The sequence below is a fragment of the Lissotriton vulgaris genome, chromosome 6, assembly GCF_964263255.1.
Source record: "Lissotriton vulgaris chromosome 6, aLisVul1.2, whole genome shotgun sequence".
Classification (NCBI taxonomy): Eukaryota; Metazoa; Chordata; class Amphibia; order Caudata; family Salamandridae; genus Lissotriton; species Lissotriton vulgaris.
In genome coordinates, this window is record NC_141694.1 from 1,862,255,732 (window position 1) to 1,862,277,350 (window position 21,619).

The following is a 21,619-nucleotide window of genomic DNA, read 5'->3' on the forward strand; positions in this document are numbered from 1 at the left end:
CGTTAGGAATGCCGGCTTTGTATTCTGTCTGGAGTGTACGTTCCCGAGGATTCCTTCTGCTGTGTCAGTTGAACGATCGTGGTTCAAGGGAACGTACTGCTCTGCGCTGTGGCTGAAGATCTGGTTATCAATAAATGATACTTGACAGGAAATCCTACCTGCTTTGACTGGATTCTCTCTTGTTACAGCTACTGTGTTGCATAGGCTTATTATACAATAACTCGGTTGCTAGGGAACGGATAGCTTGCAACATTTTGCCACCATTTGGGTAACACAGGTGTACACAACAGGGTTTCCTGCTCTCCTCTCTCTTATTTGTACTGGACATAGAGTCTCTGGCCAGGCTCTTCAGGCAGGAGGGCCCACAATGGAGCACATGTAGTGCTGTTGAAGAGATTATCTCTCTTTACACACATGATGCACCAATATTCCGAAGGGACCTTGCCCGGGCCTGCCAGGGATGATAGAGACTCTGGAAGACTTTGGTGAGGCATGAGGCAAATGACTGAATTATTCTAAGTCATGCCTATTTCCCCTATGGGAGGTCCCTGAGCCTGGGGCCCGCACCACACTGGGCTGCTATGGCAATGCAACACTTTCCACTGTCTTGGAGTGAACATTTCCCATAGGGAGCGGGACCCGGTGAACAGCAATCTAGGACAAGTGTTAGCGGTTACTGATGTTTTTGACCAATCCGTCCCTTTCCCCCCTGAGTGCCTTCTGCCCGGCTGTTGTATCATTTTTTGGCTTTGCTAGTCACTCTTCCCCAGCATTTCTTAGGGACTTGCATGCACTCCTCACAGCCCTAGTCTGGGATGCATATTTGACTGAGTTGTAAGACGAGACTGACCGCCATCGCCCTTGAAGTACTGACATTACTCTCATGCAAGTGACCACTGGGGGTGGAGAGTAGGGTACCCCCTGTGGGAGGTGGTTATACATTCCTGGTTTTAGGACCTTACCTGTATGATTCACGATCTGTGTGCCCCTCGCCTTCCCTACTGACCCGGTTACAGCTGCCTGCAGGTTTTCCCCACCCCCAGCTCACCCCCCATGCCATGGCTTGCTCCTATGCAGGATTGGATGCCTGACCGATTGGGGGACTGAGCTCTTAAGTGAGTACCTCCTGTGGCCTGGTGCCTTTCGAATGTTGATACAGACCACCCATGGGACACACCTTTGCTCATCAAAGACACAATTGATTTTCTTTTTGTTCTTGCATTTTCAATCAACGTTCCCACCCATTCCCATCCTTTTTGAACCTTTTGTTTTACCTCAGGGTCAGAAAGTATGTGTGATGCACGTACTTCACAATGTTTCTGGAAAAGGATACTGCCAGCTCTTTGATTTCTCTGTGGCGTACCGATGCATGGGATTCTACAGGCACAGTTGTGGTATGGTTGGCCAATGTTGGACACTTTATTGAATACTTCTTATTAACATTGTCTACCCTAAGTACCTATATCATTTTGTGATGCCCCAGTCATTTGTATATTTTTGCATCTGACCTATATGTCTTCTTTTGTTTCTTCTTGTGTAATAATAATAACAATCAACTTGAAAAGAAAGAAGATAATATGCAATAGAATGCCTTTGTTCCTTTAAAGAATGAAAATGTGGTGAATAAGTAAAGTAATACTCAAGTATTTTGAAGTGCTTTTTAAATCAAATGCAAGTGCTATTGGGTTTAGTGACATATTTAAATACTTTTTAAGTGTTGTATACCAAGAAACATACAGGAACATCAGGAGAAAGTAACCAGACTTTGTATGGCCAATTAAAATGTAATGTTCTGTTATGCTATGTCATGGCTACCTTATGTAATTTAATGTTATCTTATGTCATGTTGTGTTATGCTACCTGAGAAAGCAACAGAGCTTAGTAATTGACTCCTGACCCCCAAGAAGGTAGGTTGCTGAAGATACTTTACCTCTCACAGCAGGCAAACATTGTTTCCCGCAGCGGTTGCAGCACTTCTCAGTCTTCAGGCACTCGCTGTCACTTTGGCACTGTGGGAGAGGCAGGGGCATCTTGCATCTGACATTTATGAGGGGGCATGTGCCCGGATGTGATCCACCTGCAACACATCATCAGGATTGTTAGCATTCTGAATTAGAAACAGGGAGCCTCAGATTATGACAGGATTGGTGTAGATTTGCTGAATAACCCATCTCTAACTTCCCCAGACTTTTTAACTTCTAGTTCAGCTAGGAGTAGTCCTCTATTGGAAGCTGTCGAAGTAGACCCCACGGCCAAGCCTGAGTTCATCCAAAGCCCTAACCCTAACCGTCATAATGCACATGGTGGTAATCTTATTCCCAGCCATAAACTTATGGTTTTATCATGGAACATCGCTGGAATAAAAAGTAAACTCCACTGCCCAGACTGGGACAATTTGTAGGCAACCATGATGTTTGTATGCTTCAGGAGTCATGGGCAAGGGAGGACATTGTGAGGGGGGTTATGCAACTTTCAATGTGCTGGCTACGACAGGGGGAAGAGGTAGACCCTTGGGGGGCTTATGCACTTGGGTTGCTACTCATTAGGATTGTATCTTTTGAGCAGTTGAACACCGCATCTGACGACATCCAGTGTATTGTACTCACCTTTTCCTCCCGGATTAAAATAGCCTTCACTAACATTTATTCCCGTTCTGTAAGCATCACACAGGAATCCCCGACCATAGAGCTATTAAACACATTTATTGAATCAGCACCCTTGAATGCAAGGCTGATTATAGGGGGAGATTTTAATTTTCAATATGAGCCCCTCGCTGCCCCCACTGATGCTCCCCCTAGCGACGAGGATTGTTTTTGGTTAATTTCTGATCCTCAAATTCCAACAGTAAAGGCCTGGACCCCCATGGTACTCCAGATAAATACAATAACACTAACCCATTCCCTGAGGGCGTGCAACTGCCGTACCAAGTCAGAACAGCCAGGGAAACTAACCTTTAATAGAACAGAACAATCCTCTCTGTTGGATTATATTCTAGTGGAACCAAGCATATGGCAGTGGGTTGTCGACTTCGCTGTCATGCCGAGAGATGACAGTGATCCCAATGCCCTGATACTGGAGTCGGAGCCTCCAGAATTCTACATTCCCACTGCCATTGGTACCCCTGTAGGTATCAACGTAACACTTGCTAACAATAGAAGGAAAATCAGATGGGGAACACTCAAGCAGTCACCAGATAAGGCAGCCCCATTATTTTCAATAACTATTTCGCCCTTAATGGAAATGGAGGAGGCTGCCATGTCACTTAACTCTCCTCAAGCCATCAGTAGATTTGAGGCTCTGCGCATAGAATTGTCAACTAGCCTGACTAATATTTTTAATCCTCTGATGCATTCTAAGGTGACTAAGGGTGCCAAACAAACTTGGTTCAACAATTCTTGTCGTAAGACAAAGGGTGCCCTCATATTTGCCATCAAAAGTAAGGATAGATCCTTAATCAAATTAAATAGGGCCCTTTATCAAGATAGTATCAAGTTAGCTAAGAAGAACTGAGAGCTTGAAAGATGAGATGCCATTAAAACAGCGCTTTACAGACAGTAGTATAGAGAACTCAGTCCTAGAGCCGAATATTGCTGCAGCTGCATTGTGAGAAGTTGGCCTGGCATATGCTGTCCACTATTCTAGTGGGCACCTTGCACCAGTCCAATCGACCCTTACTGATGATAGGTTAAAGACAACTTTTATTGAAAGCTATCCTAGTGGTAGCTATGGATAGCAGCCTTCAGGCTAAGTCTTGGAGCAATGTAAAGCAGTTTGTTTTTACCAGTTTATAATATCGTGAATGACCAAATAAAAGGAGAACCACACCAGCTATATATATAAAATATATGTATTTATTCTAAACACATCCCACTAGTCTCTTTATGAGACTAGAAGCAAAAGTACATACAGAAAACTTAATAGCACACAGTAAATTAGCCCGTTACACGTTGAGCCCTAGGGGCGTACCAAACCATATATTAAGAAAGTGGTATACGAACCACAACTTGACTAGAAACAAGGCCTAGAGCTAGTAGAAGTGCTGGGGCCACAAGGAACCGCCCAAGGTAGTGACACAGGGGACGCATGCAGTGTCTGAACACAGCCACGGATAGCCGTTGACTTCAATGGTTAAAGTTACCTTCACAGGGAACCAATCAACTGACCAGGGATCGCAAAGAAGCCTCGAGCTGAAATGCAAGAAGTGAGCTCACGGAACACTTGTGGAGTGTTGACCCACAACCCTAGGTGCAGGTGGTGCTCAGGGCTTGGCTACAAGTACCCTAAAGCACGAGTTCAAGAGACATCCGGAATCAATGCACTAGCAAATGTGCACTCTGACAAGGAGTTCCGATTCCACATCACTCACGAGGGCTGCGGGTCTCAGCTTTGCTGGGGACTCGGGTCAGCCTCTGAGAAGCCTGGAAATCAACTTCTTGGGCTGCAGGTACTTGGGAGTCCATCTGGAGCTTCAGAGATGCAGACCGGCAAATGCTTCATTGGGGCCTGCCAAGCAGGGGAGTCACTCCTTGACCCCAAGGGAGATTTCTTCCATCCTCTTGTCTTTAGTAGAGCATCGTAGTTCCAGGATTCAGTTGCAGAGTTTCGTCCAGAGCTGTAGACAGGCAAATGCTTTGTTGGGGCCTGCCAAGCAGGAGAGTCACTCCTTGACCCCAAGGGAGATTTCTTCCATCCTCTGGTCTTTAGTAGAGCGTCGAAGCTCCAGGATTCAATTACAGAGGTTCGTCCAGGGATATCTAAAGTCCTGTTGCCAGGAGTTCCTTACTTATACCTAAGGAAGGGGTTGGACATACTCTAGGGATCCACCTATGGGAGGGTTTGGAAAGAGGGGTGCCTACACCCATTTCCTTTGTCCAGTTTCGTGCCAGAGCAGGGGATGGTAGCTGCTGCAACCGGTTTGAGCTGGACTATACACAGGGACACCAAATGTGCCCCCAGTGTAGACTTCAAAGCACTCCTGGAGTGCACCCACCCAGCTCTAATCCACTAAGGCCTGTCTCGGAGGTGGTTACACCTCCCTGTGACAGGAAATATATTGTCCAGGCCTTCCCTGTCGGAGTTTTGGTCAGCAGCAGGAGGCCAGACTAGTGTCTGTGGCTGCAGCATCCATTTTGTGATGCCATGGTTCTTTTAAACTGTTACCGGGCAGACCGGTGTGTACATGTCTCTCCCTCTAGAAGATCGGAATTCTACCCCTGCTTCCAGACTTGCGGGGGTAAGATTCCAAATTGTTCGACACCGAACATGACATGTTTCCATGCAGCATCCAAAAGTTAGCATTTACCGCAAGGATACAATGCACTTAAGAGTATATGGTCAGGCTGCATCACAGAACAGCTCCAGAGAATAGGTTCCGAAGGCTGCAGAGGGGCTCTGCTCATGTATGGGCCCCTTCTCACATGAAACCAAGCACCCTGCCTTCAGGATTGATAAGGCCTGCCAGAGGGATCACTAAAAGATCTCTATGTGTAGTAATTTAAGGTAGACATAGGTAACCTATATCTCAGTAAGGGGTGCATGTACCACCTTACCCAGGCTGCAGTAGCAGTCCTGTGGTGACATGTTGGAAGGCTTCCCAGGGGTGGCATAATACATGCTGCAGCCCCTGGTAGGCCTCTGGGGCACCTATGCCCTTAGTACCTAGTTTAATATAGATTAGGGACTCACAAGGATACCACAGTAACTAAGCTGGAGTGTACCTATAGTACATGGAATCAATTTAGAGAGGAAAGCAGATAGGCTGGGACCCTGGATAGCAGGATCCCAGCCAAACTAAGTCAAAAACCATCAAAACACCGGGGAAAAAAGGGGGGCAACCATGCAGTCAGATTTCACCTTCCTACACGCATGGAAGTCTCACTTCCAAGCTCTGTATTCCACTGAGGAAACCACAGAACCCAAAGATGAAACATCTTTCGCAATCCCAGGGATTTTCCTTGAAGACCCCAAGGGTTTACTTTAACAGAAGTGTTAAATGCAATATGGAAGCTTCCCCTTGGAAAAGGCCCCCAGATTAGACAAGATCTCTGGAGACTTATTCAGGAGCAACCAAACATTTGGGGACCCTATTTCTGGGCAATATTTAATACCATTCTGAATTGCATGAAGATCCAGGACACCTGGTTAGGGGCTGAAAGTTTCCCAGTTTTTAAGAAGGGCTCACCTATCCTGCCCACCAACTATAGGCCGATCAGCCAAATTGACGTCACCCAGAAATTGTTCGCTAAGATTCTCCTTGAGCATCTCCACTCCTGGATAGAAGAGCGTGAAATTATGCATGCGTATCAAGCTTGTTTTCGGAAGAATATCTCCACTATCAACCAAATCTTCAGGCTGCAATTATTATATATGCAAAAACCACAGTTGATGGACAGAATGCAGAACAATGTCATACATTCACCCCAGATCTGGGCCTAAATCCATCGTTTTTTTGCACTCCACACCACCCCAGTACAGACATGGCCATATGCAAATCAGTCTGACCCTGTGCCTCATGGGAACAGTCCAGCCCGAACTGCCAAGCCATGCCTTCCCTGGACCGGAAAAAAGCTTCTGAGGACCGGTTTCTGGCATTCCAGCCGTCTTCAGCCCGGCTTGCTTGAATCCAGTGGTGTGGAGAGCATGGGACTCACGTCTGAGCATACCCATCCCACTCGGGGTGACAAATGCAAAAACCACAGTTGATGGACAGAATGCAGAACAATGTCATGGAGTCAAGCTATCCAGGCTGAAGAAGGCTGATAGCCAGAAACCGGTCATTGAATGCTTGATTCCGGTCTAGGAAAGACATGGCTTGGTAGTTCGGGCTGGACTGTTCCCATGAGGCACAGGGTCAAGGCTGATTTGCATATAGCCAGTGTCTGACCTAGGGTGGTGTGGAGAGCAACAAAAAAACGATGGATTTAGGCCCAGTTCTTTGTACTGGGTTGAATGTAAGACATTGTTCTGCATTCTTTCCATCAACTGTGTTTTTTCCAATTTTCACCCTGAGTGGGCTGGGTATGCTCAGACGTAAGTCCCAGGCTCTCCACATCACTGGAGTCAAGCTATCCAGGCTGAAGAAGGCTGATAGCCAGAAACCGGTCCTTGGATGCTTGATTCCGGTCTAGGAAAGACATGGCTTGGTAGTTCGGGCTGGACTGTTCCCATGAGGCACAGGGTCAAGGCTGATTTGCATATATCCAGTGTCTGACCTAGGGTGGTGTGTAGAGCAAAAAAACGATGGATTTAGGCCCAGATCTTTGTATTGGGTTGAATGTAAGACATTGTTCTGCATTCTGTCCATCAACTGTGTTTTTTGCAATTTTCACCCCGAGTGGGCTGGGTATGCTCAGACGTGAGTCCCAGGCTCTCCACATCACTGGAGTCAAGCTATCCAGGCTGAAGATGGCTGATAGCCAGAAACCGGTCCTTGGATGCTTGATTCCGGTATAGGAAAGACATGGCTTGGTAGTTCGAGCTGGACTGTTCCCATGAGGCACAGGGTCAAGGCTGATTTGCATATAACCAGTGTCTGACCTAGGGTGGTGTGGAGAGCAAAAAAAGATGGATTTAGGCCCAGATCTTTGTACTGGGTTGAATGTAAGACATTGTTCTGCATTCTGTCCATCAACTGTGTTTTTTGCAATTTTCACCCTGAGTGGGCTGGGTATGCTCAGACGTGAGTCCCAGGCTCTCCACATCACTGGAGTCAAGCTATCCAGGCTGAAGAAGGCTGATAGCCAGAAACCGGTCCTTGGATGCTTGATTCCGGTCTAGGAAAGACATGGCTTGGTAGTTCTGGCTGGACTGTTCCCATGAGGCACAGGGTCAAGGCTGATTTGCATATATCCAGTGTCTGACCTAGGGTGGTGTGTAGAGCAAAACAAACGATGGATTTAGGCCCAGATCTTTGAACTGGGTTGAATGTAAGACAATGTTCTGCATTCTGTCCATCAACCTTGTTTTTTGCAATTTTCACCCCGAGTGGGCTGGGTATGCTCAGACGTGAGTCCCAGGCTCTCCACATCACTGGAGTCAAGCTATCTAGGCTGAAGAAGGCTGATAGCCAGAAACCGGTCCTTGGATGCTTGATTCCGGTCTAGGAAAGACATGGCTTGGTAATTCGGGCTGGACTGTTCCCATGAGGCACAGGGTCAAGGCTGATTTGCATATATCCAGTGTCTGACCTAGGGTGGCGTGTAGAGCAAAAAAACAATGGATTTAGGCCCAGATCTTTGTACTGGGTTGAATGTAAGACATTGTTCTGCATTCTGTCCATCAACTGTGTTTTTTGCAATTTTCACCCCGAGTTGGCTGGGTATGCTCAGACGTGAGTCCCAGGCTCTCCACATCACTGGAGTCAAGCTATCCAGGCTGAAGAAGGCTGATAGCCAGAAACCGGTCCTTGGATGACCTAGGATGGTGTGGAGAGCAAAAAAAGGATTGATTTAGGCCCAGATCTTTGTACTGGGTTGAATGTAAGACATTGTTCTGCATTCTTTCCATCAACTGTGTTTTTTCCAATTTTCACCCTGAGTGGGCTGGGTATGCTCAGACGTGAGTCCCAGGCTCTCCACATCACTGGAGACAAGCTATCCAGGCTGAAGAAGGCTTATAGCCAGAAACCGGTCCTTGGATGCTTGATTCCGGTCTAGGAAAGACATGGCTTGGTAGTTCGGGCTGGACTGTTCCCATGAGGCACGGGTCAAGGCTGATTTGCATAGTCAAGTCAAGTCAAGTCAAAGAATTTATATAGCGCACTACGTACCCGGAGGGTTTCAAGGCGCTTAGGAAGGGGGAGGAGGATTACTTGTCAAATATCCACGTTTTAAGTTGCTTTCTGAATGCTAGGTGGTTCTGGGTAAGGCGAAGGTTAGCGGGGAGTGAGTTCCATGTTTTAGCAGCCAGGTATGAAAAGGATCTGCCTCCCATGGTGGTCTTGTTGATGCGAGGTACAGTGGCGAGGGCTTGGCTGGAAGAACGTAGTTGGCGGGAGGGGGTGTAGAAGGACAGTCGTGAGTTGAGGCATTCTGGACCGATGTCGTAGAATGATTTGTGTGCGTGGGTAAGCAGTCGGAAAGTGATCCTCTTATTGACGGGTAGCCAGTGGAGGTCTTTAAGGTGACCAGAGATGTGTTCGTTGCGTGGGATGTCTAATATGAGTCTTGCTGAGGCGTTTTGGATTCGTTGGAGTTTCTTCTGGAGTTTTGCGGTGGTACCTGCGTAGAGGGTGTTTCCGTAGTCGAGTCGGCTCGTGACCAGAGCGTGGGTGACTGTTTTCCTAGTTTCGGTGGGGATCCAGCGAAATGTTTTTCTGAGCATGCGAAGAATGTTGAAGCAGGAGGAGGATACGGCGCTGACTTGTCTGTTCATTGAGAGTGAAGAATCCAGGATGACGCCTAGGTTCCGTGCGTGGTCTGTCGGGATGGGTGCTTTTCCGAGGGCTTCCGGCCACCAGGAGTCGTCCCATGCAGAGGGGGATGTACCTAAGATGAGGACTTCTGTTTTGTCTGAGTTCAGTTTCAGACGGCTTTGTTTCATCCATTCGGCAACTTCTTTCATTCCTTCGTGTAGGTTAGTTTTGGCGGTGCTGGGGTCATTGGTGAGGGAAAGGATCAGTTGAGTGTCATCCGCGTACGAGATGATGTTGAGGTTGTGTTGGCGTGCTATGGCCGCGAGGGGGCTCATGTATACGTTGAAGAGGGTGGGACTGAGTGAGGATCCTTGTGGTACGCCGCAGATGACTTCAGAGGCCTCGGACTTGAATGGTGGAAGGCGGACTCTCTGGGTTCTTCCGGTGAGGAACGAGGTGATCCATTCGAGTGCTTTTCCTTGGATTCCGATGTTATTGAGGCGTTGTAAAAGGGTGCTGTGGCAGACTGTGTCGAATGCTGCAGAGAGGTCGAGGAGGATGAGGGCGACTGTGTCTCCGTTGTCCAGTAGAGTTCGAATGTCGTCCGTTGCTGCGATGAGGGCGGTCTCAGTGCTGTGTTTTGCTCGGAAGCCAGATTGTGAGGGGTCGAGGGATTTGTTGGTTTCGAGGAAGGCGGCGAGCTGGTTGTTGACAGCTTTCTCGATGACTTTGGCCGTGAATGGAAGAAGCGAGATGGGGCGGTAATTTTTGAGTTCGGTGGGGTCCGCTGTGGGTTTTTTCAGAAGGGCGGTGAGTTCAGCGTGTTTCCAGTCTTCCGGGAAGGTGGCGGAGTTGAAGGAGCAGTTGATGACGTCTCGGAGGTGCGGTGCTATGACGGAGTCTGCTTTGTTGAAGATGTAGTGAGGACATGGGTCTGTGGGGGATCCTGAGTGGATGGAATTCATCAAGCGGATGGTGTCCTCAGTGGAGATTGGGTTCCAGTCGTTAAGGGTGTTCACGGGGGGAAGATGATCAGCAAGTGGTTGGGTGGGTTGGTTTCCGGGTTGGTTGTCAAAGCTGTTGTGGATGTCTGCAATCTTGTTGTGGAAAAATGAGGCTAGGGAGTCGCAGAGGGTTTGAGAGGGGGTGATGTCGTTGGAGTTGGCCGAGGGATTGGAAAATTCCTTGACGATGTTGAAAAGTTCCTTGCTGTTGTGGGCGTTGTCGTCAAGTCGATCCTTGAATGCTGTTTTCTTGGCTTTTCGGATTAGTTGGTGGTGAGTGCGGGTGGCGTTTTTGAAGGCGTCCTTGGTGCTGGTGGTTGGGTCTTTTTTCCAGGCCTTTTCAAGGGAGCGGCAGAGTTTCTTGGACTTCTTGAGATCATCGTTGAACCATGAGGCCTTCTTGCTGCCAGGTTTGTTTTGACGTTTTTTCAGTGGTGCCAAGGTGTCAGCGGTGTTGGATAGCCATAGGGTGAGGTTGGCGGCGGCTTCGTTAGCGTTAGAAGAGAGGGCTGGGGTGTTTAGAAGGAGCGATGCGGAGATTTGGTCCGTGGTGATTTTGTTCCAGTTCCTTTGCAGGGTGGGTTGGAGGTGGATGTTGGGTTTTGGTTTGTTGTAGGTGAAGTGAACGCAGCTGTGGTCAGTCCAGAGGAGGTCCGTGGTGTGGCTGAAGGAGACGTGGTTGCTGGAGGTGAAGATGGGGTCGAGTGTGTGACCTGCGATGTGGGTGGGGGAAGTGACTAGTTGTTTAAGTCCGAGGTTGGCGAGGTTGTCCACGAGGGTGGCGGTGTTGCGGTCGTTGATCTTTTCAAGGTGAAAGTTGAGGTCTCCCAGAAGGATGTAGTCTTTGGAGGGGAGCGCGTGTGGGGTGATGAAGTCCGTGATGTCTTCACTGAATTTTGCGCGGGGTCCTGGTGGTCTGTAGAGGAGGGTGCCTCTGAGTGTGGTTTTGGGGTCGATGTGGATCTGGAAGTGAAGGTGTTCGGAGTTGGCGAGGTTGGCGTCAGAGCTGGTTGAGATGCGGATTGATTTCTTATGGACGATAGCGATTCCTCCTCCTGTGTGGCTGGTACGGTCTTTGCGAGTGATCTTATAGTCTTCCGGGATGGCAATGGTGATGTCTGGTGCGGAGGAAGCATTCATCCATGTTTCCGTAAGGAAGGCGATGTCCGGAGAAGTGGTGTCTAGTAGATTCCATAGGTCAATGGCGTGCCTGTGGACTGATCGGGTGTTGAGAAGGATGCATTGTAGGTGGTTGGGGTCGGGAATCTTTGGTGTGGTCGTACCGGAGATGTTGTCGGTGCCGCTGAATTTGCAGGAGAAGCAGGAGAAAGGTCCATGGGTTTGTCCAGGGGCGGCTTGGACGCAGTTGGGGGCGCGACCGGGGTTAAGGGCTAGGAGGGTGGCGGCATCGTAGGTAATGCGGGAGGGCTGGGCAGCGCGAGGGGCAGGGGGTCTGGCGCTGGGCGCGGTCCAGGCGCGGACGGGCGTAGACGGGCTTACCTTTGGCTCACCTTCGGCGTGTCCGTAGCGCGTGGACGCTGCGCGTGGAGGCATTGGCCATAAATGGATGGTGGAAGGGGCGGAGCGTGGGAGGGTCAGCAGTGAGGCGGGGTCTAGGTGCAGGGAGGGTCTGGGACGGGCCAAGGGGTCAGAGCAAAATGGCTGCAGGGTAAACAAATGTGCGTAGGTCAATTATCTCGAGCGCTGCAAACCTCGGTGTGCACCGCAGTGAAAGCGCTAGTGGTGAAAGTGAATGCCAAGTAGCGTTATCGAGCGCTGCCCCTAGAGTTACAGATTTCCAAAGTGAGTTGTTATTACACGAGCGCTGCACAGGCTTAACAGGAAAACACAATGCTAATGATGTTACACGAGCGCTAAACAAAGCTAAGCATATACAGACAATGCTAATGATGTTACACGAGCGCTACACAAGGCAGATGAAATAAATTAAACAGTGCACGAGCGCTACACAAGGCAGATGAAATAAATTAAACAGTGCACGAGCGCTACACAAGGCAGATGAAATAAATTAAACAATGCACGAGCGCTACACAAGGCAGATGAAAGAAATTAAACTGTGCGGCAGGTTAATTACCAACAGGAGAGGGAGGTGTGGTGGTGTGGAGAGCAAAAAAACGATGGATTTAGGCCCAGATCTTTGTAATGGGTTGAATGTAAGACATTGTTCTGCATTCTGTCCATCAACTGTGTTTTTTGCAATTTTCACCCCGAGTTGGCTGGGTATGCTCAGACGTGAGTCCCAGGCTCTCCACATCACTGGAGTCAAGCTATCCAGGCTGAAGAAGGCTGATAGCCAGAAACCGGTCCTTGGATGACCTAGGATGGTGTGGAGAGCAAAAAAAGGATGGATTTAGGCCCAGATCTTTGTACTGGGTTGAATGTAAGACATTGTTCTGCATTCTTTCCATCAACTGTGTTTTTTCCAATTTTCACCCTGAGTGGGCTGGGTATGCTCAGACGTAAGTCCCAGGCTCTCCACATCACTGGAGTCAAGCTATCCAGGCTGAAGAAGGCTGATAGCCAGAAACCGGTCCTTGGATGCTTGATTCCGGTCTAGGAAAGACATGGCTTGGTAGTTCGGGCTGGACTGTTCCCATGAGGCACAGGGTCAAGGCTGATTTGCATATATCCAGTGTCCGACCTAGGGTGGTGTGTAGAGCAAAAAAATGATGGATTTAGGCCCAGATCTTTGTACTGGGTTGAATATAAGACATTGTTCTGCATTCTGTACATCAACTGTGTTTTCTGCAATTTTCACCCCAAGTGGGCTGGGTATGCTCAGACGTGAGTCCCAGGCTCTCCACATCACTGGAGTCAACCTATCCAGGCTGAAGATGGCTGATAGCCAGAAACCGGTCCTTGGATGCTTGATTCCGGTATAGGAAAGACATGGCTTGGTAGTTCGGGCTGGACTGTTCCCATGAGGCACAGGGTCAAGGCTGATTTGCATATAACCAGTGTCTGACCTAGGGTGGTGTAGAGAGCAAAAAAAGATGGATTTAGGCCCAGATCTTTGTACTGGGTTGAATGTAAGACATTGTTCTGCATTCTGTCCATCAACTGTGTTTTTTGCAATTTTCACCCTGAGTGGGCTGGGTATGCTCAGACGTGAGTCCCAGGCTCTCCACATCATTGGAGTCAAGCTATCCAGGCTGAAGAAGGCTGATAGCCAGAAACCAGTCCTTGGATGCTTGATTCCGGTCTAGGAAAGACATGGCTTGGTAGTTCGGGCTGGACTGTTCCCATGAGGCACAGGGTCAAGGCTGATTTGCATATATCCAGTGTCTGACCTAGGGTGGTGTGTAGAGCAAAAAAACGATGGATTTAGGCCCAGATCTTTGTATTGGGTTGAATGTAAGACATTGTTCTGCATTCTGTCCATCAACTGTGTTTTTTGCAATTTTCACCCCGAGTGGGCTGGGTATGCTCAGACGTGAGTCCCAGGCTCTCCACATCACTGGAGTCAAGCTATCCAGGCTGAAGATGGCTGATAGCCAGAAACCGGTCCTTGGATGCTTGATTCCGGTATAGGAAAGACATGGCTTGGTAGTTCGAGCTCGACTGTTCCCATGAGGCACAGGGTCAAGGCTGATTTGCATATAACCAGTGTCTGACCTAGGGTGGTGTGGAGAGCAAAAAAAGATGGATTTAGGCCCAGATCTTTGTACTGGGTTGAATGTAAGACATTGTTCTGCATTCTGTCCATCAACTGTGTTTTTTGCAATTTTCACCCTGAGTGGGCTGGGTATGCTCAGACGTGAGTCCCAGGCTCTCCACATCACTGGAGTCAAGCTATCCAGGCTGAAGAAGGCTGATAGCCAGAAACCGGTCCTTGGATGCTTGATTCCGGTCTAGGAAAGACATGGCTTGGTAGTTCTGGCTGGACTGTTCCCATGAGGCACAGGGTCAAGGCTGATTTGCATATATCCAGTGTCTGACCTAGGGTGGTGTGTAGAGCAAAACAAACGATGGATTTAGGCCCAGATCTTTGAACTGGGTTGAATGTAAGACAATGTTCTGCATTCTGTCCATCAACCTTGTTTTTTGCAATTTTCACCCCGAGTGGGCTGGGTATGCTCAGACGTGAGTCCCAGGCTCTCCACATCACTGGAGTCAAGCTATCTAGGCTGAAGAAGGCTGATAGCCAGAAACCGGTCCTTGGATGCTTGATTCCGGTCTAGGAAAGACATGGCTTGGTAATTCGGGCTGGACTGTTCCCATGAGGCACAGGGTCAAGGCTGATATGCATATATCCAGTGTCTGACCTAGGGTGGCGTGTAGAGCAAAAAAACAATGGATTTAGGCCCAGATCTTTGTACTGGGTTGAATGTAAGACATTGTTCTGCATTCTGTCCATCAACTGTGTTTTTTGCAATTTTCACCCTGAGTGAGCTGGGTATGCTCAGACGTGAGTCCCAGGCTCTCCACATCACTGGAGACAAGCTATCCAGGCTGAAGAAGGCTTATAGCCAGAAACCGGTCCTTGGATGCTTGATTCCGGTCTAGGAAAGACATGGCTTGGTAGTTCGGGCTGGACTGTTCCCATGAGGCACGGGTCAAGGCTGATTTGCATATAGCCAGTGTCTGACCTAGGGTGGTGTGGAGAGCAAAAAAACGACGGATTTAGGCCCAGATCTTTGTAATGGGTTGAATGTAAGACATTGTTCTGCATTCTGTCCATCAACTGTGTTTTTTGCAATTTTCACCCCGAGTTGGCTGGGTATGCTCAGACGTGAGTCCCAGGCTCTCCACATCACTGGAGTCAAGCTATCCAGGCTGAAGAAGGCTGATAGCCAGAAACCGGTCCTTGGATGACCTAGGATGGTGTGGAGAGCAAAAAAAGGATGGATTTAGGCCCAGATCTTTGTACTGGGTTGAATGTAAGACATTGTTCTGCATTCTTTCCATCAACTGTGTTTTTTCCAATTTTCACCCTGAGTGGGCTGGGTATGCTCAGACGTAAGTCCCAGGCTCTCCACATCACTGGAGTCAAGCTATCCAGGCTGAAGAAGGCTGATAGCCAGAAACCGGTCCTTGGATGCTTGATTCCGGTCTAGGAAAGACATGGCTTGGTAGTTCGGGCTGGACTGTTCCCATGAGGCACAGGGTCAAGGCTGATTTGCATATATCCAGTGTCCGACCTAGGGTGGTGTGTAGAGCAAAAAAATGATGGATTTAGGCCCAGATCTTTGTACTGGGTTGAATATAAGACATTGTTCTGCATTCTGTCCATCAACTGTGTTTTCTGCAATTTTCACCCCGAGTGGGCTGAGTATGCTCAGACGTGAGTCCCAGGCTCTCCACATCACTGGAGTCAACCTATCCAGGCTGAAGATGGCTGATAGCCAGAAACCGGTCCTTGGATGCTTGATTCCGGTATAGGAAAGACATGGCTTGGTAGTTCGGGCTGGACTGTTCCCATGAGGCACAGGGTCAAGGCTGATTTGCATATAACCAGTGTCTGACCTAGGGTGGTGTGGAGAGCAAAAAAAGATGGATTTAGGCCCAGATCTTTGTACTGGGTTGAATGTAAGACATTGTTCTGCATTCTGTCCATCAACTGTGTTTTTTGCAATTTTCACCCTGAGTGGGCTGGGTATGCTCAGACGTGAGGCCCAGGCTCTCCACATCATTGGAGTCAAGCTATCCAGGCTGAAGAAGGCTGATAGCCAGAAACCGGTCCTTGGATGCTTGATTCCGGTCTAGGAAAGACATGGCTTGGTAGTTCGGGCTGGACTGTTCCCATGAGGCACAGGGTCAAGGCTGATTTGCATATATCCAGTGTCTGACCTAGGGTGGTGTGTAGAGCAAAACAAACAATGGATTTAGGCCCCGATCTTTGAACTGGGTTGAATGTAAGACATTGTTCTGCATTCTGTCCATCAACTTTGTTTTTTGCAATTTTCACCCCGAGTGGGCTGGGTATGCTCAGACGTGAGTCCCAGGCTCTCCACATCACTGGAGTCAAGCTATCCAGGCTGAAGAAGGCTGATAGCCAGAAACCGGTCCTTGGATGCTTGATTCCGGTCTAGGAAAGACATGGCTTGGTAGTTCGGGCTGGACTGTTCCCATGAGGCACAGGGTCAAGGCTGATTTGCATATATCCAGTGTCTGACCTAGGGTGGTGTGTAGAGCAAAAAAACGATGGATTTAGGCCCAGATCTTTGTACTGGGTTGAATGTAAGACATTGCTCTGCATTCTTTCCATCAACTGTGTTTTTTGCAATTTTCACCCTGAGTGGGCTGGGTATGCTCAGACGTGAGTCCCAGGCTCTCCACATCACTGGAGACAAGCTATCCAGGCTGAAGAAGGCTGATAGCCAGAAACCGGTCCTTGGATGCTTGATTCCGGTCTAGGAAAGACATGGCTTGGTAGTTCGGGCTGGACTGTTCCCATGAGGCACGGGTCAAGGCTGATTTGCATATAGCCAGTGTCTGACCTAGGGTGGTGTGGAGAGCAAAAAAACGATGGATTTAGGCCCAGATCTTTGTAATGGGTTGAATGTAAGACATTGTTCTGCATTCTGTCCATCAACTGTGTTTTTTGCAATTTTCACCCCGAGTTGGCTGGGTATGCTCAGACGTGAGTCCCAGGCTCTCCACATCACTGGAGTCAAGCTATCCAGGCTGAAGAAGGCTGATAGCCAGAAACCGGTCCTTGGATGCTTGATTCCGGTCTAGGAAAGACATGGCTTGGTAGTTCGGGCTGGACTGTTCCCATGAGGCACAGGGTCAAGGCTGATTTGCATATAGCAAGTGTATGACCTAGGATGGTGTGGAGAGCAAAAAAAGGATGGATTTAGGCCCAGATCTTTCTACTGGGTTGAATGTAAGACATTGTTCTGCATTCTGTCCATCAACTGTGCTTTTTGCAATTTTCACCCCGAGTGGGCTGGGTATGCTCAGACGTGAGTCCCAGGCTCTCCACATCTCTGGAGTCAAGCTATCCAGGCTGAAGATGGCTGATAGCCAGAAACCGGTCCTTGGATGCTTGATTCCGGTCTAGGAAAGACATGGCTTGGTAGTTCGGGCTGGACTGTTCCCATGAGGCACAGGGTCAAGGCTGATTTGCATATAGCCAATGTCTGACCTAGGGAGGTGTGGAGAGCAAAAAAACGATGGATTTAGGCCCAGATCTTTGTACTGGGTTGAATGTAAGACATTGTTCTGCATTCTGTCCATCAACTGTGTTTTTTGCAATTTTCACCCTGAGTGGGCTGGGTATGCTCAGACGTGAGTCCCAGGCTCTCCACATCATTGGAGTCAAGCTATCCAGGCTGAAGAAGGCTGATAGCCAGAAACCGGTCCTTGGATGCTTGATTCCGGTCTAGGAAAGACATGGCTTGGTAGTTCGGGCTGGACTGTTCCCATGAGGCACAGGGTCAAGGCTGATTTGCATATATCCAGTGTCTGACCTAGGGTGGTGTGTAGAGCAAAACAAACAATGGATTTAGGCCCCGATCTTTGAACTGGGTTGAATGTAAGACATTGTTCTGCATTCTGTCCATCAACTTTGTTTTTTGCAATTTTCACCCCGAGTGGGCTGGGTATGCTCAGACGTGAGTCCCAGGCTCTCCACATCACTGGAGTCAAGCTATCCAGGCTGAAGAAGGCTGATAGCCAGAAACCGGTCCTTGGATGCTTGATTCCGGTCTAGGAAAGACATGGCTTGGTAGTTCGGGCTGGACTGTTCCCATGAGGCACAGGGTCAAGGCTGATTTGCATATATCCAGTGTCTGACCTAGGGTGGTGTGTAGAGCAAAAAAACGATGGATTTAGGCCCAGATCTTTGTACTGGGTTGAATGTAAGACATTGTTCTGCATTCTGTCCATCAACTGTGTTTTTTGCAATTTTCACCCCGAGTTGGCTGGGTATGCTCAGACGTGAGTCCCAGGCTCTCCACATCACTGGAGTCAAGCTATCCAGGCTGAAGAAGGCTGATAGCCAGAAACCGGTCCTTGGATGCTTGATTCCGGTCTAGGAAAGACATGGCTTGGTAGTTCGGGCTGGACTGTTCCCATGAGGCACAGGGTCAAGGCTGATTTGCATATAGCAAGTGTATGACCTAGGATGGTGTGGAGAGCAAAAAAAGGATGGATTTAGGCCCAGATCTTTCTACTGGGTTGAATGTAAGACATTGTTCTGCATTCTGTCCATCAACTGTGCTTTTTGCAATTTTCACCCCGAGTGGGCTGGGTATGCTCAGACGTGAGTCCCAGGCTCTCCACATCTCTGGAGTCAAGCTATCCAGGCTGAAGATGGCTGATAGCCAGAAACCGGTCCTTGGATGCTTGATTCCGGTCTAGGAAAGACATGGCTTGGTAGTTCGGGCTGGACTGTTCCCATGAGGCACAGGGTCAAGGCTGATTTGCATATAGCCAATGTCTGACCTAGGGAGGTGTGGAGAGCAAAAAAACGATGGATTTAGGCCCAGATCTTTGTACTGGGTTGAATGTAAGACATTGTTCTGCATTCTGTCCATCAACTGTGTTTTTTGCAATTTTCACCTCGAGTGGGCTGGGTATGCTCAGACGTGAGTCCCAGGCTCTCCACATCACTGGAGTCAAGCTATCCAGGCTGATAGCCAGAAACCGGTCCTTGGATGGTTTATTTCCGGTCTAGGAAAGACATGGCTTGGTAGTTCGGGCTGGCCTGTTCCCATGAGGCACAGGGTCAAGGCTGATTTGCATATAGTCAGTGTTTGACCTCGGGTGGTGTGGAGAGCAAAAAAACGATGGATTTAGGCCCAGATCTTTGTACTGGGTTGAATGTAAGACATTGTTCTGCATTAAGTCCATCAACTGTGTTTTTTGCAATTTTCACCCCGAGTGGGCTGGGTATGCTCAGACGTGAGTCCCAGGCTCTCCACATCACTGCAGTCAAGCTATCCAGGCTGAAGAAGGCTGATAGCCAGAAACCGGTCCTTGGATGCTTGATTCCGGTCTAGGAAAGACATGGCTTGGTAGTTCGGGCTGGACTGTTCCCATGAGGCACAGGGTCAAGGCTGATTTGCATATAGCCAGTGTCTGACCTAGGGTGGTGTGGAGAGCAAAAAAAAAAAAAAACGATGGATTTAGGCTCAGATCTTTGTACTGGGTTGAATGTAATACATTGTTTTGCATTCTGTCCATCAACTGTGTTTTTTGCAATTATTATATAGGCAGCCTTTAATTGATATTTGTTGCTCTGAAATCCGCCTTTGATTTGGTCTCCCGAGCCAAACTGTGGGAGGTTTTTGAATAATTGGGTATCCCGCCCTACCTGTTGTTATTGATCATGCGACTGCATACAGGTAATTTTGCCCAAGTAAGGTACGGGAAATCCGGGGAATTGACCCCCTGCTTTCCAATCAACAGATGAGTAAGGCAGGGGTGTCTGCTGGCCCCTACCCTGTTTTGTCTCTTTATCAATGCTTTGGTGGCTCAATTAAATGAGGTAGTGGACAACGATGCCCCAAAGCTGGTGCATGGTAAGGTACCAGCAATGATGTTTGTGGATGACACCTTGTTGTTATCTAAGTACCCTATGGGCATCCAAAGGATTCTGGACAGTTTCTCTTTATTTTGTAAAAACAGGGGGCTGGAGATTAACACATCAAAGACCAAATTTATGGGCTTTAACCCAGCCAAAACATCTTGTCCAAACCCTCCTTAAACGGCACGGCACTCTGTAAGAGAGGGTGACTGCCTTTGACTACCTTGGTGTTACGTTACGTTGTCGCAAACCTTCAAATGGGGCCCGCAACTAGACAAAGCAAGCTTCAGGCTTGTGTAGATGGTTGGGGGAAACGCTAAAACCTGTAGGAACTCCTCATCCGAACTGCCTGGCCCGGTGGCTGAGATATATGAATTACAAGTTAGGAGTGCTGTAATGTATGGGGTGGAATTATGGGGTCACTGTCCCCTCTTGCGGGCTGGCCAAAATAGAGAATCAATTTAAGAGAAAGCTCGTGGGCCTACCGCAGGAATTAAACCTATTGCGGAGGAGATTGGACTCAGACCATTGACCTTTTGGGCGACCCCTGAATTAGCAATCTATCAGTCTGAATTTAAGGGGATTATGGGACTCCTGGGGGTGGGAAAATTACCATGATTTGCATATATAAAAGACATATGACTTAGACTAGTCATACCTAATCTATGGAGCAACCCTGAGGAAGTGTCCCCAACAATTCCACGACTAGAACTAGTAAGAGCCTATAGATCGCTCCGATTAGCTAATATACAGGGGAACACTAAACTTGAGCACCTAACGGCTGACTTCCTTATTTTAAAGCTCAGTGCCTCCTTGAGCCCTTTCTGGATGATATACAACCATATAGCACAAAAGCTATATATTCAGTTTAGAATAGGGACCCTGCTGGTTCATACATTCACGAGCAAATGGTCAAAAGCTCCTTCCCTTGGGTGTCCTGGTTCAATAGCCCTGATGAGTCCGACATTCATGTTCTTTTCTTTTGCCCTGGCTATAAAATAGCCAGAGGGCGTTGGCCCGTAGCACTTTGTAGAAATCTGGACTGCAGGCAGTGTTCGGAGGCATATAGAATGAGATCTGACATTTACCCCCCCCCCAGTTTTTGCTGTGTCCCGATTCCTCAATTCTATGTAGCATAGACATGGGGTCTTGTTAAATTCACCACAGCAACCGTAAATATTTTTCTTTGTACTTTTTCTCATTTAAATTTTTTTAAACTTTTTGACACTTTTTCAACTTGCTTTTATTTATTTTTATTCTCAACTGTTGTAATGATACTGGATTAACTAAAAATGCATTGTGGCTATCTTTTATAATCTGGCGTTGATGAATATTTAATATTGCTCAAATTTAGCTATGTGTGTATTTGTATCATCTATTTTTTATGGTCCACAATGACCGAACTAAAGTTTGTTGAATGGAATTAGAAACACAGTCCTCCTGGGCTAGCATCACAACTGTCACCGGCTGCTCATATATATTCATACTGAATTATACTTATAGATGGTTTGACGTCTTAGGAATTAAGGGGATTGAAAAAGCATCCAACATATTCAGAGGAACTGCACACAGATGCAGTTTTACCAAACTACTCACTCTTGGAAGGCAGATATGAAGGTGTTCCTTACCCCTCATGTCCTGTCCTCTTCTCCTCTTCTTACATTTCTACTCCCACACTATTCTCTCTAAGACTCCTTACTCTTGGCTCTAAACATTTCTCTGTACTCCTTCTTCACTCCACCACTCTTCAATCTACAAGTTTACTGC

At 48.1% G+C, this 21,619-nt stretch overlaps 1 protein-coding gene across 3 annotated transcripts in view; it reads right to left on the minus strand.

The window, feature by feature from the left end:
• LOC147709678 (uncharacterized) overlaps positions 1–21,619 on the minus strand; it is a 349,189-nt gene that overhangs the window by 323,618 nt on the left and 3,952 nt on the right. For 2 of the 3 annotated variants that reach the window (XM_086928191.1, XM_086928189.1), the window contains exon 2: positions 1,931–2,077. The exons of the other annotated variant lie outside the window; for it this stretch is intronic. In XM_086928191.1, coding sequence (XP_086784317.1) covers positions 1,931–2,077 — 147 coding nt within the window. The remainder of the gene's footprint in view (positions 1–1,930; positions 2,078–21,619) is intronic. 3 annotated transcript variants of the gene reach the window in all.